At 39.0% G+C, this 23,925-nt stretch overlaps 1 protein-coding gene across 1 annotated transcript in view; it reads left to right on the top strand.

The window, feature by feature from the left end:
* The window catches only part of LOC140236872 (receptor-type tyrosine-protein phosphatase alpha-like), a 31,428-nt gene extending 9,674 nt beyond the window's left edge, over positions 1-21,754 (top strand). Inside the window, exons 7-19 of the mRNA XM_072316814.1 lie at positions 1,011-1,047; positions 2,562-2,659; positions 3,160-3,279; positions 4,194-4,354; positions 5,336-5,471; positions 6,856-7,008; positions 7,939-8,032; positions 8,964-9,040; positions 10,558-10,692; positions 12,277-12,408; positions 14,436-14,519; positions 19,449-19,736; positions 20,639-21,754. Of these exons, the coding sequence (XP_072172915.1) occupies positions 1,011-1,047; positions 2,562-2,659; positions 3,160-3,279; positions 4,194-4,354; positions 5,336-5,471; positions 6,856-7,008; positions 7,939-8,032; positions 8,964-9,040; positions 10,558-10,692; positions 12,277-12,408; positions 14,436-14,519; positions 19,449-19,736; positions 20,639-20,728 (1,605 nt within the window). The 3' untranslated portion in view covers positions 20,729-21,754. The remainder of the gene's footprint in view (positions 1-1,010; positions 1,048-2,561; positions 2,660-3,159; positions 3,280-4,193; positions 4,355-5,335; positions 5,472-6,855; positions 7,009-7,938; positions 8,033-8,963; positions 9,041-10,557; positions 10,693-12,276; positions 12,409-14,435; positions 14,520-19,448; positions 19,737-20,638) is intronic.
* The last annotated feature ends 2,171 nt before the right edge of the window (positions 21,755-23,925 follow it).

Here is a 23,925-nt window from a genome sequence, read left to right as displayed (position 1 = left end):
GGTAACGGCATGTTATTGGTAAAATATAGGGCAAAATGCTTCATGGCAAAACTGCTTCATCAGTGTTCTTCCAATTCTCATGGAATTCATATTGAATGTTTGTCTTAGGATATAGGTCAGCATGACACATTTCTTGACAGTGACAAAAAGTATGTTGCCATGGTAACAGCTCACATATTATGAGCCAAAATGATGGAAAATTTTGTGTTGCAAACTACTTCCTCAGTTTTTGCCCAATTTCCATGAAACTTGGTACAGATGTGTGCCTTTGGTTGTAGATGTGCAAGACGCATTTTTCGACAGTACCCAAAAGTACGTTGCCATGGTAACGGCATATTAATGGCAGAAGATCAAGGAAAGATCTTGCGGATGTAACTACTTCCTCAGTTTTTTGACCAAAGCTTATGAAATGTTGTTTTGACCAAAGCTTATGAAATGTTGTTTGGCGGGGGTATAACCAGTCGCTGTAGCGACATTTCTAGTTATACCTGTGTTCGTTATAACTGGAGTGCGTTGTATTTCATTGCAATGTTTTCCATCATCCTCTCATCTTTCTGTAATTGAGGATCCTTGAGTATGAGCTTGCTGTAAAAAGTGACCTCAAGATTTCCAAGTTAAGATGATTGTACTTTTTAAATAAAAACCTTGATTCATTTGGAAAGGCAGAATTTGCTGGAAAAAAACAAACAAACAAGCTTTTATCTACATTGCATGTTCTCTTGCAGATTTTGTTGTTTGTATCTTTAAGTTCTGGTGTGTAATAAAATGCTCAAACAAAACCCTAAAAATAGTCATACTCTTATCAAATCTTACCTTCAACAAAAATGCCTTCTGTCATTGGTGTCTATTTTATTTCAAATCTTGTTTTTAAGCCTTAAATTCTACTATACAATGTCACAAGAGTTCTAATGCCAGTCAGAATGACATTGTAACTTTTTACTCTTAATGCAAGTGTTATCTTACACATTTTTAAACCACATTTTTAAATGATTATCATTTTCTCTCTACAGGGTTATGAATCTCCAGATAAATTCATTGCTGCACAAGGTTTGTATTTGAAATGAACTTTTGCAATAAAAAAGAAAAAATAAGCAATTCTGCTTTCATCAGTGGACCAGTTTATCATGACATGACTACTGTTTTGTAATGTGCAGTAGACTATATGTGATCCGTTACAACAAAAGGATCCGAAAGTCGGGGGAGGACAATTTTTTAAAAATGGCATGACATTATTTTCTTACTCTTCTACTTTAATTTCATATAAAGCACAACTCATAAAAGTACTCGGTTGCTCAGATATCGATGATTTTATTAGCGCATGTCAAACGGTTGAGGAAATCAGAGTTTCAAGAAAAACGCCTTTAAAGTTTTCCTTCTGACGCTATCATAATCAAGGGGATGCGAGACACTTTTCACCGCTTTCACCTCCGCGATGTTCATTCAAGCTTAGCGCCCATGGTCTACGCACGACCAATCAGTAATCAGGATGCCACGCACTGACCAATAAGATCACTCCCTCGTTGCTAGGGGCGGAGTCTAGCTGCGGTGCTAAATCCAAATCTTCGGACACGTTTCTGTTATGTTGAAAGTCAGAAAATCATGGCCCAGAAAAACGCTGATTTCTTGCCTTTCCTTTGATCATTTAGCTTTGAAATTTATGCAGATGATAGACAAAACATTAGACTACAACACTATGCCAAAAGCAGAAATCTGATTGATTTGACCAATTTTGATGATGTGACTTCAAATTCAATTTTCTCGGCTCAGCCGTCAGCGACTTTAGGACCCTTTTGTTGTAGTGGGTCACATATTATAATAGTAGCTGTGCAAAGTAATTGTCCTTTTTCATTATGATTGTCATGATGATGATGATGATTATGATTATCATTATGATTATGATTATGATTATAATTGTCATTATTATCATTGTCATCATCATCATCATCATCATCATCATCATCATCATCATCATCATCATCATCATTATTATTATCATCATCATCATCATCATCATCATCATCATCATCATCATCATCATTATTATCATCATTATTATTATCATCATCATCATCATCATCATCATCATCATCATCATATTAAAATCTTATACACACATGCCAGGTTGTGCTTCAGGTTTACCTGACTAAAACTGGAACTTAAATCGACATTTTGAATTTGTTCATGAATGAAATTGTAGTCATTAACAAATGACAAGAAGACATTAATTTACATGAGGATCGCCAATGTGTGGTGGAGAAATGGATGAAACCATAAATTCTTCAAATTCCATTTATGGGCAGCCTGTTTGACCTGAAATATTCCAACAATCACCAAATAGAAATGACTCAGGACTGTTGTTTTCATAAAAGATGAAGACTTATTAACATTTGGAAAATTGTATTTTGTTCTCTTCAGTTTTGATACCTTTTATAGGCACAGCCCTGTCATGCCACTGAACGGTGTACTTTAACTTGTGTGTGTGAGCAGCAGAAACATCAGGGTGCAATGATGTAAAATTGTTGACAATTTTCTTGTTTTGTTTTGTTTTTCTTTCTTTTTAGGACCAAAGGAGAACACTGTTGATGACTTCTGGAGGATGATTTGGGAGCAGAACTGCTCCACCATTGTCATGCTGACCAAGTGTGTGGAGGATGGGAGGGTGAGTAGCAGAATTCTACCCATTTTGTGTAATGGAACCTTCTTCTCTTTTGCTGTAGACTAGTGGAGTTGTATGCACTTACAAGACTGAACCATGTCAGGGATAGGGATGTGAAAGATGGAAGAGTGAGTAAGAGCATCCTACGCATTTGTACAGTGGAGCTTCCTGCTGTCTTGATGTAGACTAGTGGAGTCCTGTGTACTTATCAGACTAAACCATGTCAGGAATAGGGGAGATACGTACACAGGCTTCTATATTCTACACCGTCATCGGAATTACCGTATGACTTCATTAATAACATCTTAATAACATCTTTTATGAAATAGGACCCTGGAGTAGTCAATCACTGTGAGTAAAAATCCATTTGCGCAAATCTATAATCTGTTGCTGTGTTATCAATCTCTTTGTTTTGGAGAACGTCTGAAAAAAAAAAAAAAACAAACAAATGTGTTCTGTGGAATTTCCATCCGACTTCTGTCAATTCATTGTCGGTGATGCAGGACAAATGCTTCCAGTACTGGCCAAGCAAGGGGACCATGAAGTGCGGCAAATTGCTCGTGACGATGGACAACGTCCAGCACACGGCCGAGTACGTGATCAGGTCGCTAGTCCTGCAGGAGGTAAGCAGTGCCCTGACCTTTGACCCTTCGGGATGGTTGGCAACATTCACTAGTGTAGCACCACAGTGGTTCTGAAGCACAAATGTATAGATGTTCACCTTTAATATCTATAGTCACACACCAGTGCCATGACCTTTGACCTGTCCAGATGGTTGGCAGTGTTCCCTGGTGTAGCAGCAAGGGCATTCTGAAGTATAAATGCATGCTAGCCTTGTTTACAGATACACACACACACACACCAAATCTGATCTCATTCTGCGCATTGATAAAAGGTGTCTTAGCCCGCACTATGAAGATGTTAATGTATGTGCTCTGTTTATTTTTGAGACATTATGAACTAAAGTTCTCAAAGACAAACACATTTTTCCTCCTTTTATTATTTCATTGAAGACTAGTCCTGAGTAAAATCAGCCTGTCCTCAACGGATTACTGAATGTTTACGTCATGTCTTGACACATAAAGAGTTCCTCTTTAGTTTAAAGCCTTTTATGTGCCACACAACATTCCTCCATAGAAATGAAAGTTGGGTGAAAACAGCCTTTGCACCATCAGTCTTGGTTGTAGGCAGTTCGTTTCACACATTATCATATAGTAATAATAAGTATGCAGGCAATTCACAGCTCAGTATTTTTCCTCCATTTTTCCTTAAATTAGTTTTCCCCTTAACTGCACTGTGGATTTGGAATGAAGTATTAAGGTTACAGAATGCTCTGCCCATAACAAAGTCTTCCAAAGCTTCCAGTCAACTAAATCATGTTGTAATTGATCTGCTAATCAAGCAGACATTGTAACATGGCCATGTGATACAGGACCATACACGTGTACTCCACAAATATTTCCGTAAAGTAGTTTCAATATTTACACTGGCAGTAATTGTTATCGTGTCCTTGTCGGGTTTCTTTCTTTCACATCAGGATGGGAAGGACAATCAGCGTAGCATCACGCAGTTCCACTTCCTGGGTTGGCCCGACCACGGCCAGCCAGACTACCCCTACCCAATGCTTTGTCTCATAAAGAGGGTCCGTCACCTCACATCCAAGATCAACAAGCGGGCAAACATTGTCGTTCATTGCAGGTATGGATAGGTTGGTTAAACCCCCCCCCCCCTTGTTTATCACCATCACAAATCCTAATGTGTGGGACTATATGTATTGCATTTGCTGTCAAAAGTTGTAGCATGCAAAGGGATGGGGAAGAAAGGTTTTTGTTTTTTGTTTTTTTAATGGCAACTGATTTAATGATTGCCCCTCATAGATGTACAACTATAGGCACAGGTTTTTCAGTGTTTTAGGAGTAGCCGTGATGGACAATTTGTCAATCAGTGACAATAAAACAAAAATTGATACAACGATGCATTAATATGAGAAGTCAAAGTATCACTCCCCGCCTATCAACCTGAATCAAGTTAAAGGGAAGGTAAACCCAAAGAGCAATGTGGATTGAGTGAAAGCAGCAACATTAGTAGAACACATCAGTGAAAGTTTGAGGAAAATCAGATAATCGATGCAAAAGTTATGAATATTTAAAGTTTTGGTGTTGGAACCTCTGGATGAGGAGACTACTAGAGGTTATGACGTATGAGTGGACAGCAATACAAAGAAAATATAAAGGAAATTCAACAAAAATTCATTTTTCTAGCATTATGAAAAGGCACTTGACTAACTGCTTTCAGAAAGCAGGGGGAATAATTGCTACCTTTAACATATGTCGGTATCAAGTTGATGGAATTTGTAATTTTCATAAAAAATGCATTTTTGTGGAATTTTCTTTATATTTTCTTTATATTGTTGTCCTCTCATACGTCATAACCTCGAGTAGTCTCCTCATCCAGCGGTTCCAACACCAAAACTTAAAAGATTCATAACTTTTGCATGGATCGTCCGATTTTCTTCAAACTTTCACAGATGTATTTTAATAATTTTGCTGCTTTCACTCAATTCACATTACTTTTTGGGTTTGCCTTCCCTTTAAGCCCAATCTGACTTCAAGTCAATCCACCAGCACAGAGAGAAACAATTAACGCTCTTTGACTCCTCTCCTCCCTCCAATGTTACAGCGCGGGCGTCGGTCGCACGGGCACATACATCGTCATCGACGCCATGATGGACATGATGAAGAGGGAGAAGATGGTCGACATCTACAACTTCATCTATGAGATCAGGCAGCAGCGCAACACTCTCGTCCAATCATTTGTAAGTTTTCGTAGGTAGTGGCGTGAGGCCTCCCTTGATTTTAGTCTCGACAGGAGATAAAACTCTCTGCTGTTGAATAGGACAGTAGCCATTAGAAGTGCATTGCTGCTCCATGTCTTAGTTGACCATGATAAATTCACTAATTTCAAAGATATAGAAATGTGATTTTTTTTGTCATAATTGAGAAAAGACTTCAAAGATGTGGCATTTCTGAGATTTTGTCTCTTTTTTTCACAAAACATTGATATTGGTTTCTTTCAGAGATAGGAGTAAGCTGTGAATTTGATATCATAAACTACAAACTTGTACCAAATTTCCCATTCAGCTGCACCAGAAACTTCACTAAATTTTCTTTTCTGAAATTAATTAATCATTATGCAATGTATCCCTCATATGAAATTATTGTAGAGTTCCAACAACCCGACAACTGGCGCTATTCAGTCAAGAGGATTGTATAGTGCAATTGCTTATCATAGACTTGAACTCGGGTTTCATCGTAATGTTTGGTCAAAACCAATCATAAATTCATGTGGCAAGTTTTTAGCACCATTTCATAATCTAAATAAATTACATGTGTGATTCAAATTGATTTCTCTGTTGTTTTTTAATATGATAGAATATAAGTATATCATTTGCCTGGAAAATTATATTTTAGAATGAGTAGAATATGTATACACAAACTTATCAGCTGTTTCCACTTAAATATTTATAATTTGATAGATGTTGATTCAGAACAGCTGTCACGATACCCAGATCCTAGAGCTGCCAAGTCCTCTGAATCTACCGAAGACTCCCTGAAAACTTAGGGTGCGTTTGAGCGCTCTCCTAAAGCGAACCAAACTGTAACGAAATTTGCACCAGAGGAGCACTCGAACGCTCCTAAAGTGTACTGTGCTGACCCGATTTGCGCCAAAAGTGGACCACTTCCCGATGTGCTCCAAAAGGGTACCAAAAGTTTGCATGTGAAGTGTGCTTGTAACATGCACATACATCATAAAGCAAAGAGTTCATTCTCTTTGTTCGGGACATCTGTAAGTAGTTTAAGCACACCAGGGGAATGATCCTGTTGCTGCAAGATGTATGACCCCCTTTAAAGAATAACTCATGAGGTATGCTTTCTGAACAGAGCGCTTGAATGCTCCAAATTTAGCACAGCACAGTACGGTTCGCTTTTGGTTTGCTTTTGAGCGCTCGAGCGCACTCTTGGATACCTTTTTGTGTCCTGACAAGAGAATGGATTTGTCATTCCTTGAAGACCAGAAAAAAACCAAAAAAAAAAATGTTAAAGGGAATGGGAATGTAGAGAGTATTAACTAGCCTTTGTTTTGTTGTCATTGTTTGGTTCCTTCCCCTATTTCCTCCGTCCTTCTATTCTCCTAACTAGATTCAGTACTTCTTCATCCATATGGCTCTGCTGGAGGAGTACATGTTTGGTCACACAGACATCAGTGTCCAAGCTGTCCCCGAGTACTACGCAAACCTCGGCAAGGCGTCAAAGGTGGACGAACATCTCTCCAACCTAGAGATGGAATTCAGGGTGAGTGAAAGAAGAGGGCTCAGTGTTGCATGACATCTATACCTTTATGTATCCATCCATCTATCTATCATCTATCTATCTATCTACCTATGTATGTATGTATGTATGTATCTATCTATCTGTCCATCTATCTATTTGTTTCTCAATCTGTCTGTGTCTGCCTGTCTGTCTATCTGTTTGTTTATCTGCATATTTATTAATCTATTTATCTATCTATCTATCCATCTGTCTGTCTATCTATCTATCTCTCAATCTGTCTGTGTCTGCCTGTCTGTCTATCTGTTCGTTTATCTGTCTGTCTATCGATTTATTCATCTGTCTATCTGTCTCTCTGTCTATCTCTCTCTATCTATCTATATACCCATCTCTCTCTCTCTCTCTCTATCTATCTATCTATCTACCCATCTATCTCTCTCTCTATCTATCTATCTATCTATCTATCTACCTATCTATCTATCTATCTATCTATCTATCTATCTGCCTATCTATCTGCCTATCTGCCTATCTGTCTATTTGTCATCTGTCTACCCAAGGTATCTATCCATCAATTTGTCTGTCTGTCTGTCTATCTCTTATTATCTAGCTACAACTGTCACTTTTAATACCACGTACATGTATTTTATCTTGTATGCGTACATCACTATGCTCTATCATCTATTCTAGTCAAAATCAAGTAACATTTGTCAAATCAAACCCCCCCCCCAAAAAAAAAATAGATAAATAAATAAGTGAATAATTATACTATAGATAAAATGAATTGAGCAACTCATCGTAGTTTCATTCAGGCACTGCAGAAATTGACTTGAAATACCAAACACAGAAACCAGTGGGGGTAATATCTCATTGTTCAGATGACACCATGCCTTTCCGACCTGGTTTCTGCCGCAGTCCAACATTTTTTCAGCAGTTTCTTGCTGCTTTGATTCACAGAGAGCAGCCCGGCTCCCCGTCAACAAGGTCGAGCAGAAATTTGCCAACGTTGAGGCAAACAAGGAAAAGAACCGCATTGGACACATCCTACCATGTGAGTTGAACAGCACTCTTTCATCCCACAGGCTGTGGACCAGAAAATATTTTTGTACTCTTTACCTTTATGTAATCAGTTGCTACCTAAAAGGAGTAATTATTGATTTAATAAAGTTTAGTGTCTCAGAACTTTTCCCTGCGTAGTTGTACAATAATTTTTGTTTCTTTAAAATACGACTAGTAAATATGATAACTAACATATGTGCAATTGATAAAATTGAACATTTCATAACTTTTCCCTGCATAGTGGCATGGTAATTTTTTGTTTCTTTGAGATATGAGTATAAGTATGAATAACTATGTGCAATGTGCTTCAAGCTTACTACATGTACACATCTTTTCAGGATCAAAAAGTGTGCTTACATGTACTTAGTTATCAAGCTCTCAACTTCATCTCCCATATTGGCATTTGATGCATTTTGTGCATGCACACACACACACACACAGTTACTCTTGTCTGTTCTCAAAACTGGAGGATTCTCTGTGAAAGCCACCATCAAATTTGTGCTTTTTCGTTTTCGTTTCCCTCCCTGCAACAACTGCCTGTGATAACTCCAATTCTGTATCCTTTTGCCGCAAGATCATACATTCATTCTATTACTTTTTTCCCGCGGTAAATATACTGTATACGCCGAATATTTTGCAAGGATTTTATTTTCGCGAATTTCACGAATTTTAGCTGCCATTCGCGAAATTAAAAACACGCGAAAATATTGACTCTAATGCCGATATGAATGTGACGTACGCATATACATTTTCTCCTTTTAAGTACAGGACTCCACGATCGCGAATTTAACCACCCGCGAAATTGTCGGGAAGTCCCGATTCGCGAAAATTTAGACTCACGAAATATATGGCGTATACAGTATTTGATTTGATTTGATTTTCTTTACTGGTACATCAATTCTCTGCAATTTCATTATTTACAGATGACAAAAATGTTGTAAAACTGGAGAGACTGATCGGTGTGGAGTACTCAGATTACATCAATGCTTCCTACATCACGGTGAGTGCGCCCTCTTGTGGTGTGCTTGTAGCACAGTGGGTTCCGCACAGTCAATTTCATCGTTCAGTGTAGTTGAATAGCTTCAAGAGAAAGCAGGGCTTCTGAGATACTCTCTCTAAGGTCGTAACTCTTTACCACCCCACCAAATAGACGAAAGGAAAACTGGCTTTCTGAGAGTGCCACATGAGAGCAAAGTCACTGAGAATGTTGGGGATGCTTGTTGTACAGTGGGTCTCCTTTACAGGCCAAATTGAATTTTGAAAAAAAATGTATCCATAATGTTCAAGATAAAAAAGCATCAGAAAACTAATGACATGTTGCCATCAGGCAGTGCGGTAGAAACAAAATTGCTGTGCAAATATCAGGTTTTAACACCAAAGAACATTAGCAGGGCCCTCTTTTTGAGCAATGTCAATACTGAAATGGCTTCCCTCGATACGTGGGACCGTATTGTCAGTATTGTTGTCATAATCATAACTATTATATTTGTCTTTATCCTTATTACCTCCATTGTTGCCATTACCATCAGTCCCATTCCGTATTCGCATTGAGCATGCAGCGCGCACCAACTACGGAGCTGATGCCCAACTTGTCCGCGACTGGTGCGAGACGGCTGTCAGTATGAATACTGGTGTCCTGTCTCAATCTCAGTCACGCCCTGCATCAGTCCTGTGTAAAACTGGAGATGGTTTCGGTGTGGAGCTGATACTTGACAGCTACTGCTGCGAATGCTTCTCGTATTAGGGGCAGATAGAACAGCTTGTAGAAGTCAACGAGCAAATACAGTGTACTGTCATTATAAAAGAGGTTTCTCTCCATTCATGCTTTCTATTTTATGGTATCAAACATTATTTACAGATGTGGAAAGATTGATGATTTGATAAATTTGTTGTATGAATTCATTTTGAATAAATGTTAGGAGTAACTAGAAACAGTAAAGCAAAGATAGCTTGGTTGGCTATCCTTACCACCAGCTGCGACTTTGTATACACATGTTACATTGTTCTCCACAGGGCTGCCCTTCACTGAGAGAGCACAAACAAGAGAAAATAGTGGGTGGTCATGCTTTTTGTCATTGTTATTCTGATTCCATCTTTTTACAACTCTCTCTGCTGGGGATTTGTAACACATCGTGCTTCTGTGGGGTCTAGGGCGATTACCCCGTGGGCAATTACCCCGGACCCTTCCCCCGACCCTGGCCCCTAATCCTAATCCTGAACCTCATCCTAACCCTAACCCAAACTCTAACCCTAAAACTAACCCTAACCCTAATCTTTACTCTAACCTTACCACTAACCAGTATTTAGCCGGGGCTTAATTGCCCTGATACAGCTTCTGTGCAGTGTCCATGGGCTTCGATACAAACGTGCCAATTGCTTGCTAGTACACCGCTGCTTCAGGACCGATGCGGGATGGCGCCCCACCTCAGTCTCGCGTCGAATTCAAGGACCAGTGTCAACGTGAAACTATTGTCCTTATATATAAACTATTTGTATTTTCATTCACTGCCTGTGCAGGGGTACCAGAGGAAGGAAATGTACATAGCAACACAGGGCCCGCTGACCAACACAATAGGAGACTTCTGGCGCATGGTGTGGGCCAGTGAAACGTCCACCATCGTCATGCTGACAGAGATCAGCCAAAGGGGGCAGGTGGGTGTGGCAGACTGGTGTGGCTGATTTGATTTAACAAAATTAGATCTGACATGATATGATTTAGGATATGTTATGGTATGGTATGGTATGGCATGGCCTGGCATGCCATGGTATGCCATGGTATGGCATGGTATGGTATGATACAGTAAAAATAAAAGTATGGTTTGACACAATAGTATGTGATGGTATGGTATGGAATGGTAGAGTATGGTAGAGTAATGGCATGATATTGTACAACTGTATGTGATTGGATGGTGCAGGATAGTGTGCTATGGTACAGCTGTACAGCTAGGTGTGGTACGGTATACAAATGATGCACAGGTCTGAGTGCGTCAGTCGGAATTGTGTGCATAAGGTAACTATGGAATGCTTAAGGCTAAATTACATAGTTACCGCATGCACACTATATTCCGTCTGATGCACGAAAAGACATGTGCGTCATCTTTGTTATATAGAATGGGTAATTTTCTTGTCATTTTCTATCGTGTTACCCGATGACAAATTTACTATGTGCATTTTCTTTTGGCTTGCCATAGACGAGAGCCCGAAAACCACGCATCAGTTTTTACTGGACGCATGGTTTTTCTTCAGAACCATGCATCCAGTAAAAACTGATGCATGATTGTTTTAGCCAATAGGCGTCTCATACTGATTGCGCGAACGCTTGCTTAGTGCGCGAACCTTTGTTACAAGTGCGCATACTTTTGCTGCAAGTGCGCGATAACATGTTTACCACTGTGACTCAGCGTACGGCCAGTACAAATCAACACATAGCTCTCGACCAATGAGAGCGCAGGATTCTCGCTACCCATTCTATGATATGGTATGATGTGGTATGGTATGGTATGCATACAGAGATAAGTCAGGGAGTTGGTGGGGGTGGCTTACAATTATCTCTGATATGATTTGATGTGAATCTAGATGTGAAATTTTTTGGTGTGATATGAAATGATATGATATGATATGGTATGGTTTGGTAAGATATGATGCAGCAAAGTAACTATATGGTGTGGTAGGATTTCAAGATGGTTTTATGTGATATTGTGTGATATGCTGCGGGAAAGTAATCATACAATTTGTACACATTGAATGGTGTGGTACGATCACATTTGTTGTAATATGGTACAGCCTAAAGTAAAGTAAATTATGGTATGATATGGTTGTATTGTTAACACATGTGATGGTATGGTGCGATACAGCATACTGTATACGTCATATATTTCGTGAGCCTAAATTTTCGCGAATTTTCCCGACGACTTCGCAAGTGGTTAATACGCGATCGTGGAGTCCTGTACTGAAGGGAGAAGTGTAAACGCATACGTTACATTCACGTTGGGATCAGAGTCAATATTTTCGCATGTCTTTAATTTCGCGAATAGCACCTGACTTGCAAAATTTACGAAAAATAAAAAGCCCACAAAATATTCGGCATATACAGTAGTATGTACAGCATAGTATATGTAGTTGATTATGGTATGGTTTTGAAATGGTATGCTATGTTATGTTTTTATATGTCTGTTTTTTAGTACTTCATCGTAATACTCACTCTTTTGCTTGTTCATTTGCCCTGGGTTTCTGCAGGAGATGTGTGCCCAGTACTGGCCGGAGGAAGATGGGGAGGAGGTGCAGCACGGAGACATCACTGTCAAGCTGGAGGGGGAGGAGGATGAGGATGTGTTCACCATCAGGAATATCTCCATCTCACAGTCACAGGTGAGCCCTTGGCTCCAACCTTAATCCCCCATCCCTCATACCCAATCCCCAATCCCCCATCCCCCATCCCCCATCCCCCATACCCCATACCCCATCCCCCATCCCTCATCCCTCATCTTCCATACCCCATACCCCATCCCCCATCCCCCATCCCCCATCCCCCATCCCCCATCTTCCATACCCCATACCCCATCCCCCATACCCCATACCCCATCCCCCATCCCCCATCCATCTCCCATCCCCCATACCCCATACCCCATCCCCCATCCCCCATCCCCCATCCCCCATCTTCCATACCCCATACCCCATCCCCCATCTTCCATCCCCCATACCCCATACCCCATCCCCCATCCCCCATCCCCCATCCCCCATCCCCCATCCCCCATCTCCCATCTCCCATCTCCCATCTCCCATCTCCCATCTCCCATCCCCCATTCCCCATCCCCCAACCCCCATCCCCCATCCCCCATCCCCCAACCCCCATCCCCCATCCCCCAACCCCCATCCCCTCCCCCTCCTCCACAAACTCCTCTGTTTTCCCCTCTACTCTCCTATGCCGTCCCTCCCCTCCCCAACTTCCTCCATGACATATATATTTTTTACCAAACCCCTGCACTCCTGTTTGTATTTTTAGCAGTTATATGTATTTATCAAACTCACTGACCATGTCCCTCACTTGATGTACACATAGTAGTATATGTCCTGCATGAGCATATCCACCCAGAACAGGTGACCATTCAATACTTCCGATGTTATCATATTCTGTCATGCATCAAGAAAATAGTGTAATCCAACAACAATGACAAAATGAATATATTTTGTAGGTTTTGATTGTTTATTGTTTTGGGTTTTTTTTTTTTTCTTTTTTTTTGGGGGGGGGGGGGAGGAAAAATGATCAGAATTTATGAACCAACATCTAGCTAATTATTGGTATGCATATTTATTTGTTGATATGCAATGTTGCTTTTGATAGTAGAATAAGGTACACAATTGCACTGCAGTTATCTTTTGCCCAGATTTCGACATCAAAGGCATATGTTTTAAAATGTTGTTGAATAAACTGTTTTCCATGACTAGAAAAAGCATTTAATGCTGTAACATTGCATGCAAATGGATAATGTATGCTTTTTCCCGCAGGTGATTAATTTGTTTTTGTTAGATGTACACATGTACATGCATAAGCAAAGTGGTACGTGTTGTTATAAAATTGTGATGAAATACCTGGATTTTTTTTTCTTTGGATTATCCTTTAGATATGTGCTAACACATCCAGTAATGGCCTTGTTCTCTTGATCCAATATCATTTTGCTGATTGTGGTATAGAGAAATAATATATCACTATTTATGCATGCATTGTCTACCCTAGCAAGCGTGAGAGCACATGGAAATTTTGCAGAACTGTAAAGTTATGCTTCCTTTAATACTTCTGTATCTTCAAACCTTGTGCATAGTTTGTATTCATGTTGGCTGATTTTACAGGTGCTTCGTACGTGTATTTAACTTTGCAACTTAGATCTTCCACATAATATGGTAGATTACAGAAGAGGTTGGCTTGCTTTTAGCTGCAAATGTATGGTTATTATTTTTTTTTTTTTTTTTTTTTGGGGGGGGGGGAGTAACAATCAACATAAGGAATGTGAATGGATTGGTTGTACTGCATACATTTTGATTCTTGGAGCCCCTTTTTGCATGCATAGTGTAATGTTAGCCTCCCTGAAGTTGTCTTGTTTCTAAGAACAAGCTTTGTTATAATGGCACACACAAAGTCTGAATATGTTCGCAAACTTAGTATTGATAGACGCTTGAGAATCTAGTAGGTCAGAGGTTAATGCTGGCATGACATTTTGGCTCTACTTTTTTAGTCTGTTTTAGAAACTTATTCTAAAGGCTAATAAGCGTAGCATGTATCTTCATTTCATCTCAGCTGTAGCGGTAGAGTTACGCACCCTGCTCAGTCCCGATTAGTAGCTGGTTCATTTTTTGACATTGCCTTTTCTTCCACCGGTTTGACTATTAACCAACCCTAGGTTTCACAGTTAATCTACGACAACGTAGATAATGAGGAGAATGAGGAGACCGAGGCGCTGTACGGGAACGTACCGAAAACCACTGTAAGCCAGAGAACGAGCACGACAGTGTGTCGCCAACTAACACAAGTGATATCGACTGCTCGGTCACGTTCATCATCCGTAGCATATTCTTGTTCATAATTGTACTGCTTGTGCTTGGCGGAGAAAATTCTTCTGTGTGAAACCATGCAAAACATAGCTACTTCTACATCGGTCATCTATTACTGCAATCATGCAAAAGTATTTTCTGCCACCAAATGCACATTATCGTATCAGAATCATAAATTGTTACGAGCTCTAAGTTGGCCACTAATTGATATTCCCTGTGGTGAATGGGAGGGTGCCGGTGAATTATTCTGCCCAAAATAGCACTTTTTGTTCTTCTTCAAATCTCTCCTATTGCCCATAATTGAATCCCTGATTTGGCTATGGTATTTTCAATCTCCTTTCTAGCCGACGGGTTTCTTTAAAAAGTCTTTCATTTCTCCAAATATCGACACAGTCCTTTTCTCTCTCAGGTTTCATGCCGTAACATAAGCCAATGATGTGTTCTACACATGGGCCCTCTTTTTATGTAGACAGTAAAATCCTCGGGCATTGTTAAGGTTTACTTCCCTTAACCCACACAACACCAGGCCAAAGTACGTACACTGCATTACAGTGTGTTATAGTAATGCAGTGATTTATATTTGTGGTAAATGAACTGGGACAGAGCAACTAAATTGTGTTTCTGCCCAAGTCTAGAGTCTTAGATTAAAATTCATTGCTTTCACAAATATTTACCACTTCAACTGCAGCCATTATGCACTATGATTCATGCCACTTGGCATAAAAGTGCTGGCACCCTTTTTAAATGGAGCATCACTTTGCCAAACCAATTGAGAGAATTGTAAAAATTGCACTGTTGGTTTTTGTCAGATTTTGCACGAAAGACATTGCTCACAGTGAAATCTTGTCAGAGGTGGAAATGACCTTGTAATAATTGGCAGTTTGCTGAAGTTTTAGAGAACAAAACACAGAAGAAGCAGGGATTTTGGTCATGGTGAATGAGGTGAATCATTCTCCTTCTTTAAATACTGGAATGTCAAAATCCAACAGCTGTCTTCAATCGATGTTAGATGGACAGGCTTACAGTGAGAATGGTTTTAGGTATTTCCTTCATGCAGAGCAGTGATACTCCCCTTTCATAAGTAGTTCTTTGATTCTGGGTTTTGAGTTCCTTTCCTTGAGTGTGATCTGTTGCCGTGTTTTCATTAGGCCCATTTTGCACACACCTGTTTGGAATCACAATGCAAAAATCAATTTTACTTGCCACTGTTCAGCCTTGGGCCAACAACACTCACTTTTACTGCAAGCACAGCACTTTAGATAAGCACAGAAGAACTTTAAGTGGGTAGGTTTTACACTTTATGAATTGATATACCACATCTATTATATTATAAATCTCTGAACTGCAAAGAGCATGACCCCAAGCTCCTACACCCAGGGCCTAGTGTGGCAAATTGCATCATAGGGTTAAAAAAACAAATGTATATTTTTTATGTTTTGTGTTGTTCATGATCATTGGGCAAGGAAAATCAAGATAAACTTTTTTTTTTTCCATTCATTTCTGTGTGGATCAGGATAGTTTATCATGATTTATCAGGTTTTGCGTAGCATTGCAAAAGCTAATTATGGTAGAGTCATTATTTTTCTGGTGTGTGTGTGAAAGGGCTGATAGACAGTCATGTTTTTATATGCTTTTGCTATTTCAAAGAAAACATTGAATAACAAGGCATTACATGACGAGTGCTGTGGATTACGTGGCTAAAATTGCAGCGCTTCAATTTCAAGCCCTCCTTTCATATGTTTCTATTTCTCTTTCTCCCTCTCTGTCTCCAGCTCTATTTTACAAAGCATATATTTGTGTGTGTATCCATCTATTGATGAATTTATTCATCCATTCGTCTATCTTTCCTTCCATCTGCCTATCTATCAATCTATATCTATCTATCCATCCATCTATCTATCTATTTATCTATCTATCTATCTATCTATCTCTATCTATCTAGCTATCTATTTATCTATCTATCTATCTATTTATCTATTTAATAACTGTCTGTCTATCTATCTATCTATCTATCTATCTATCTATCTATCTATCTATCTATCTATCTTGGTAGCTAGCTAGCTACTAGGTACAGCCTAGATCTCTGTCTATTGGTATCTGCTTGCCCATCCACTAATCTGCACATCTACATTAATCAATTCCACTCTGGAAAAATGTATGGTGCTGTGATTTTGATAACCCTAAATCTACCAGCAAATCACCAACAGAATTTGAGAAATAAACTCTCCTAGCTGTTGCACAGATGTAGTCAGTGTGCAAAATCTACAACGCCACACTTTGTGTGCTAATCAGCCGTCAATGAAAGGACCATGGACTTACAAATGCATTCATATGCGATTGGTTTTCTAGATCGCAAGAAGCGTGCTGACTGTTACAGATCCAGTAGTGGCCAAATGTCGCAGAAGCGTGCTGGCCGAATGTCTTTTGATTGAATGGTCTAGGATTTTAATACAGTTCGACCTCGATTATCCGGCCTCCTTTTATCCGGAAATCTCTATTATCTGGACGCGTTCACGCAGTGAAGGACTTTTTTTTTCATCCAAAAATTGAGAAAAAACAGTGACTTTCATGGATCTATTTCACTAATCTCATAAGATGTGCATGATACGTTTCTCAATATCTAATAAGGTAAAACATGTATGATTGTCACATAAAGATATACTTTATTTTTGTGAAGAAGGGACTACATGCACAGGCTAGCATAGATTACACCACCGTTGCGGGGTACGCTACCTGCCTAGCTGCCAGTGCACTGGGATGGCAGCTTGGACGGCAGCTATATACATTGACATTCGTGTCTCCCATATCCGGCCAATTCGCTTATCCGGATGAGCGCCGATCCCGACATGGCCGGATAATCGAGGTCGAACTGTATTCTAGATGCTCCACCTGTGTGCTTTCCCACTCCCACTCCATCTTTCTAATGGGTGCATGTGATGAGTTTGACACCCACGAGTCATACAGCCCATGATTTTGACAATACTAAAAAGCAAATAAGGCCCATGAGTTTCGACACTAGGCAAATAAGGCCCAGGAATTCGACACTAAGCAAACAAGGCCCACAAATTTGACACTAAGCAAAGAAGACCCAAAGACCAACACATTAGTAAAGCCCTATGATGTAATGTCCCACTCATGGGCCATTTTTACACAGTGTCAAATTCTTCGGTCTTTTTTTGTGTGTGTGTAGGGTTGAACTTGTGGGCCTTATTTTGCCTAATGTCAGACTCATGAGCCTTATTAGCCTAGATTCATGGGCTGTATGACTAATGGACCTTTTTTTTTTTTCAATAGTGAACTTGTGGGCCGTATGACTCGCGGGTGTCAGTCTTGTCGGATGACCCCTTTCTAACTTGCAACATCAACTTGTGCACTTTTTAGCAAGTGAAAGTTTCCATGCTGCAGAGAGAACTATGTACATGTACAAATCATTCTCTGATTATGCTACACTTTAGTTTACATCCATCAGTTGAAAAATCTGAAGTGCCTTGATGATGAATGAAGACAATGGAGTTTGTGGCTTTCTGCCTTTGCTTCTCACCTTTCAATGTAAAGGGTTAGCAAGTACAGTGCAGTGTAGACGTTAATGTAAGTGTACACTGCTTCTCTCCCTTTGTTATATAAAAGAGACATCATGCAAGAAAAGAAAATAATTCCTCTTTCCTTCCTCTCTTGCCTCATGGGGCAGTTTGTGATTGCTCTGATGCTGGTGTAGCATTTACATCTTTGCTTACCATCCCCATATGAAATGTTGTGTAGTAAACTGTGGCTGGATTTTTTTTTTTTTTTTTTTTGTGCTGCATCTTTATGGCAGAGACTTCATTTTATAAACCTGCAATCTACATGTATACCTTCTTTTTCAATCTCCAATGCTTTGCAGTGCTTTTGAGTGATGAGATGTGCAGCCTTTGATAAAACCACTGGGGCTGATGTTCATGTGACCTTTCATTACTGATATCCATTTTCTTATCTCTTTCTCTTTATCTATTTATATTTCTATCTATCTATCTTTCTATCTATCTGTCTATCTATCTATCTATCTATCTATCTATCTATTTATATATCTATCCATCTATCTATCTATCTATCTATCTATCTATCTATGTTTCTATCTATCTATCTATCTATCTATCTATCTATTTATATATCTATCCATCTATCTATCTATCTATCTATCTATCTATCTATCTATCTATCTATCTATGTTTCTATCTATCTATCTATCTATCTATTCATCTATTCATCTATTCATCTATCTACATGTATCTATCTAAATATATCTCTCTGTTTCCTTTGCATCAAACTCCAGTGCATGTTATTGCAACTGGCTATTGGGGAATATTTGATATACCTGTACATGTATGTACACCTGTGTGAGCAATCACATGAGTTGCATACAAGAAGAATGTTAACAGGGCTGTTATAGTGAATTCAAGTGAACAATAAACCATCCAGGATGATGATATCATGACGGACATACAATTTTCATTATTCTCTTGTAGGTAATGTCCCAGTAGAAGAACAAAATATGTTTATATCTGTGTAAATCTTGACACCACATATAACTGCTTTTTAAATACTATTTACTATGAACTATCAGCAAAAAAAGACTGCACAAAATAAAATGTATGTCTTATATCTTTGTATTGTCATCCATTTTTTCCAGTCTTTCAGTTTAACAATAATTGAATATCATTTTTCTAAAAAAAATATCATTAGATGTGCTACATTATAAAGACAAAGAAAAATATTATGAATATGTCTCATTAAAGTTGTCATTCATTCTCCCCCCCCCCCCCTATCACTTTTTGACTGCCTACATGGACATCATGCTCTCTCTCTCCTCGACGCTGGCCCTACAGACGAAGGATGTGCGGTACATCCGGCAGTTCCACTATCGGGGCTGGCCCGAGGTCGGGGTGCCGGAGTCGGGCCTGGATCTGATCAAGCTGGTGAACAAGGCCCACCTACACCAGAGTGAGCACGGGTCCCACCCCATTGTGGTGCACTGCAGCGCAGGGGCGGGGCGGACGGGCGTGTTCCTCGCCCTCAGCATCTTGATGGAACGCATGGAGAAGGAGACCATGGTAGATGTCTTCCAAACTGTCAGGAGCCTCAGGCAACAGCGCCCTCACATGGTCCAGGACCTGGTGAGTGTGAATTACCATATGATACGCCATATATTTTAATAGCGAGTCTAATTTTATGCGAATCGGGACTTCCCAACAATTTCGCAAGTGTTTCAATTCGCGATTGTGGAGTACAGCGATGAACGGAGAAATGTATGCGTGCATGTCACATTCATATTGGGGTCAGAGTTCATATTATCACTGATACAAAGGCATCTGATTTTGCGTATAAATATATACATGTGACATCATTTTTATGCATCAACTGGTATCTGACCTATTTATTGTGTCCTACTTTCCTGAAGTACTCTATATGCCATATACTAGGAGACAGGGTATAGTATTTTGCGAATGGAAAGCTTAGTGATTTTCCTTGCTTGCAATATGATACACAGCACATTCGTTACAGGAGACAATATATTTGCAAGTTGTTAATTTTTGCAAATATCATTCAACTCAGAAAAAAAAAATGGCATAAATAAACACTACAAAATATACTATGTGAACAGTAGCATTTCAATGTCAATGAAGAAAAATCACTTATGTGTGTGTACATATATATTCATACAGATACACTGTAGATATACATGCATGTACAATTGCAAATAGGATGGATAAATTGATGGCTAGCTAGATTGATTGATTGATTGATTGATTGACTGATTGATTGATTGATTGATTGATTGATTGATTGATTGATTGATTGATTGATTGATTGATTGATTGATTGATTGAGAGATACAAAGTGTAGATAGGGAATGGTCATCAGGTAGAGTAATGCACTTCTATATTTCATGCAATTTAACACTTACAGCGTAAAATGATATTAACAAAACAAAATGCTTCACTTGTATTTTTACTTGTACCGTCATTAATGGAATTTGTTATTTCTCCCTTTTTCCTCTTTGATTCCCCCCATGCAGGCACAGTACAAATTCTGCTACTCTGCACTCACAGAGTACATCCAGGATCAGAGCACCGAATACCAAAACTTTGTACCCCGTGAGGTGTGACGTGTACCCCTAGATCCTTCCCAGCCATCACCCTTGTGATTTTGGAGCAAGATGCCTCACGGTGTACAATTTGAAGTGACAATCTTCTGCCCTTTGAATGGAGGCTCCACAGAGGCTCTTGGATATCAGCTCTGTTCTCATATCCAAACTGTTACAAATTAGCACTTTTTATATCAAGATATATTGTTTTTGTGTGTGTACAGAATGAGGATTTATACTTTTATCTTCTGTGCAGCTATCTTCATCACAATATACATAGTACACTGGTTGATTATTGAAAATTGATAGTCTTCTTGTATTGTGCAGGCCTAATGCATGCACTCTTGATTAGTTGAAATGGTGCAACAGGAAATGGTAAATACCTGGCATGATTAATCAAATTTTGACCAAATGAATGAAACTACATTTTGTCAAACAGGTATTTATTCAAGTTTGTTTGTTTGGTGTTTTTTTTTTAATACTCAAGTCCTATGTCAGTCTTGTTCAGCCACACTTCACCTATGTAATCATGAGTTTTAAATCAGCACTGAAATGGCCAATGCAAGAAATGTAATCTATTGTGCCCACCATCTTGAAATGTAACAAAAAACAAGAGCTACCAGTATACCGGTAATGAAACAGTGCAAGTGAAGATCTCAAATTTATTTGTTAGAACTGAGCATGATCAACCAGGAAATATGAATTACATTTTTGTTTTTATAATTGTCACAGAGTGAACATGATTTTTTTTTTCTGCTGATGACAGGTTATGACAGTAACTTTCTGAATGGTGCAACATCCAACAACGTGAACTATTGCATTCGTAAAATATTTAGCACTAGGTATATTTTCTCATACTGAACATTTGACATCATGACATTGAGAATAATGTGGTAACACAAACATCATATGTATTTATCGTAAGATACACATTTGCATATAGTACTGTAGATATCGTAGAGTACAAAGTAAAACACGATAGTTTTCTATTTTCCCCCATCACCAAGAGTCTTTAGCATCAGGAAATGCTCACAGAAGTTAACCCGTTGAGGATGGACTGATTTTGCTATAACACACATTTCCCATAGACACCTGCCCGAGTATACTCGGGACTAGTCTTCATTGGGTTAAATGAACTGTGTAAGGAGAAAAAAAAAAAAGCCGATGGTTGCGGTTTGAAAAGTGGGCGTGACAGCAAATTCCGTGAAGAAAGTGACTGAGGATCGGACAGACTTCGGCCAGAATGCATATGCCGATAATGTGCCAAATAATTTGTTTCGCATCCCCTGGTCTTGCATGTGTTTTTTCACCAAATCCCTGCCTCTCTTGTAGAGTGAGAAGAGAGAACGTCTCCTGTAGACTTTAGATGTCAGAAAATGAAACGATACCGCTTGAGTATTTTTTTTTTTTTTTTTGTCAAAAAAAGAATTTGAAAGAAATATGCCTGTCTTCCGTCATTGTTAATTTTTTTCATATTTTATGGGTCATAAAGTTCATCTATTTCTGCTGTCGCAGCAAGTGAAGAGCTTTACAGTCAAATGCTGGCTCGGGTGTTGCTGTAGATGAGCTGTTAAAAGACTCAGTACTACCGTTACCGACCTTGGAACATCAAAATCTGTGCATTACCTCTGCAGGGGGAGCTTATTAATGGGGGGGGGGGGGGAACAACAATTACGCACAATTACTCTGACCATTTTTGCAGCAATTCAATTTTTGGTTAAAGCTGTTAAATTACCCAAGAATGGTAATGTCAGGTTGTTTTTTCATGTGTGTGTTTTTGGTGTTTGTTTGTGTTTTTTTTCTGCATAATAGTGTCAAAATGGTAATTTTGTTAATTTGAAATCTTGCATTGAAAATAACATTCCCTACTCCTGTTGACCTGTTTGGAGTGAGACAAGTGTCTTGAGCATTCCTTAGTTTTGTAATTCATTGAAGAATTTTACTGTACTTAATGAAAAAAGGAAAAAATAAGAGTTGCATGTTTGATCAGAATCATTGTCATAACACACTAAAAACGTGTATATGTATATATATTCCTGTGACTCTATGTGTAATGCTGATAATATTTTCCAGCCGCAACACAGGAGATATGTTTGTTTAACATGATAGATTATTTCTTATTGAAATGAGTATAATTATGTGTTTTGTTTTGTTAATGTAATTTGATTTTCAGTATTTGATTCCATTGCCCCTTTTAGAATACAAGTACTATCTGGCATTGTTTCTATAAACTCATTCATTTTTCTTTTTTTAATCAGGATGCTCAATAATCAAGTATCTGAAAAATGCACAACTCAGTGTTATGCCAGTAGCACAGCACACCATGGGGATATGAAGAAGATTGATGAAGCACACATGAATGGAAATGATTTGATCTTTAATTGATGGCATGTGTTTCTTAAGTTTCAGACTGAATAGAATGTGTGACCATTCCAGTAAAGTTTTTAAGGGAGTCCATGATGAGAGGTTTAGAACTTTCATTCGCATCAAGCACACAGCTGAACATTTATGTATCAATCACATGAAAATTATTTAGTTTCTTGCTTTGTAAGGAGTTCAATTTGAAGTCCTCGGAAATGCACGCAGTAGTTGCATTATGTTAACATGCAGTTTTATTGGGACCTTACTATCTTCCTAAACGTAAAAGACTTTAATCTCCGTTTCTGTGAAAGACTTCCTCACAGTTGAGTTTGGATATGTTCAGTGTGGCCATTAAAGCAGTTTAATGCGTTCAGTCATAGGAAAGGTGATTGTAGGTCATGAGCAACAAGAATAAAGTGCCTTGCCTAAGAGTTGTTACACCCTACTGCTAAAGAGCTTGCACGAGAACATCAAGATTTAGAGTCTTTGGCTTTATCCCCTGAGTCAAAATTTTAAAAAAAATCAGAGAAATATCGATATAATCATCTCTTTGTGTATGGTCAGTGCAGCAGTCTGACAACCGTCATAAACTACAAAGGTCGAAGGTCACTTCAGCTTAATATCAATCCACCAAAAGGCGAGATAAAGTCTTCTCTGTGGTTGACGAACTCCAAACTGCTTTAATAGCACGCAGCCATGTTTCCAATGTTGGAGGAGCCAGAAAACAATGCATCATGAGTGATACCAATATCCAATCTCACGATTTCTGTTGCAAGCAAGATGTATCTGTTGTCATGGAGACAGCATCATCAGCTTAAAAAAATGGCTTGTCACCAAAATCATGTTTGTGCATGTAA

The sequence above is a fragment of the Diadema setosum genome, chromosome 13 (genome assembly GCF_964275005.1).
Source record: "Diadema setosum chromosome 13, eeDiaSeto1, whole genome shotgun sequence".
Taxonomy (NCBI): Eukaryota; Metazoa; Echinodermata; class Echinoidea; order Diadematoida; family Diadematidae; genus Diadema; species Diadema setosum.
The sequence above is the reverse complement of the archived record's forward strand: the minus strand, read 5'-3'. Positions and strand labels throughout refer to the sequence as shown.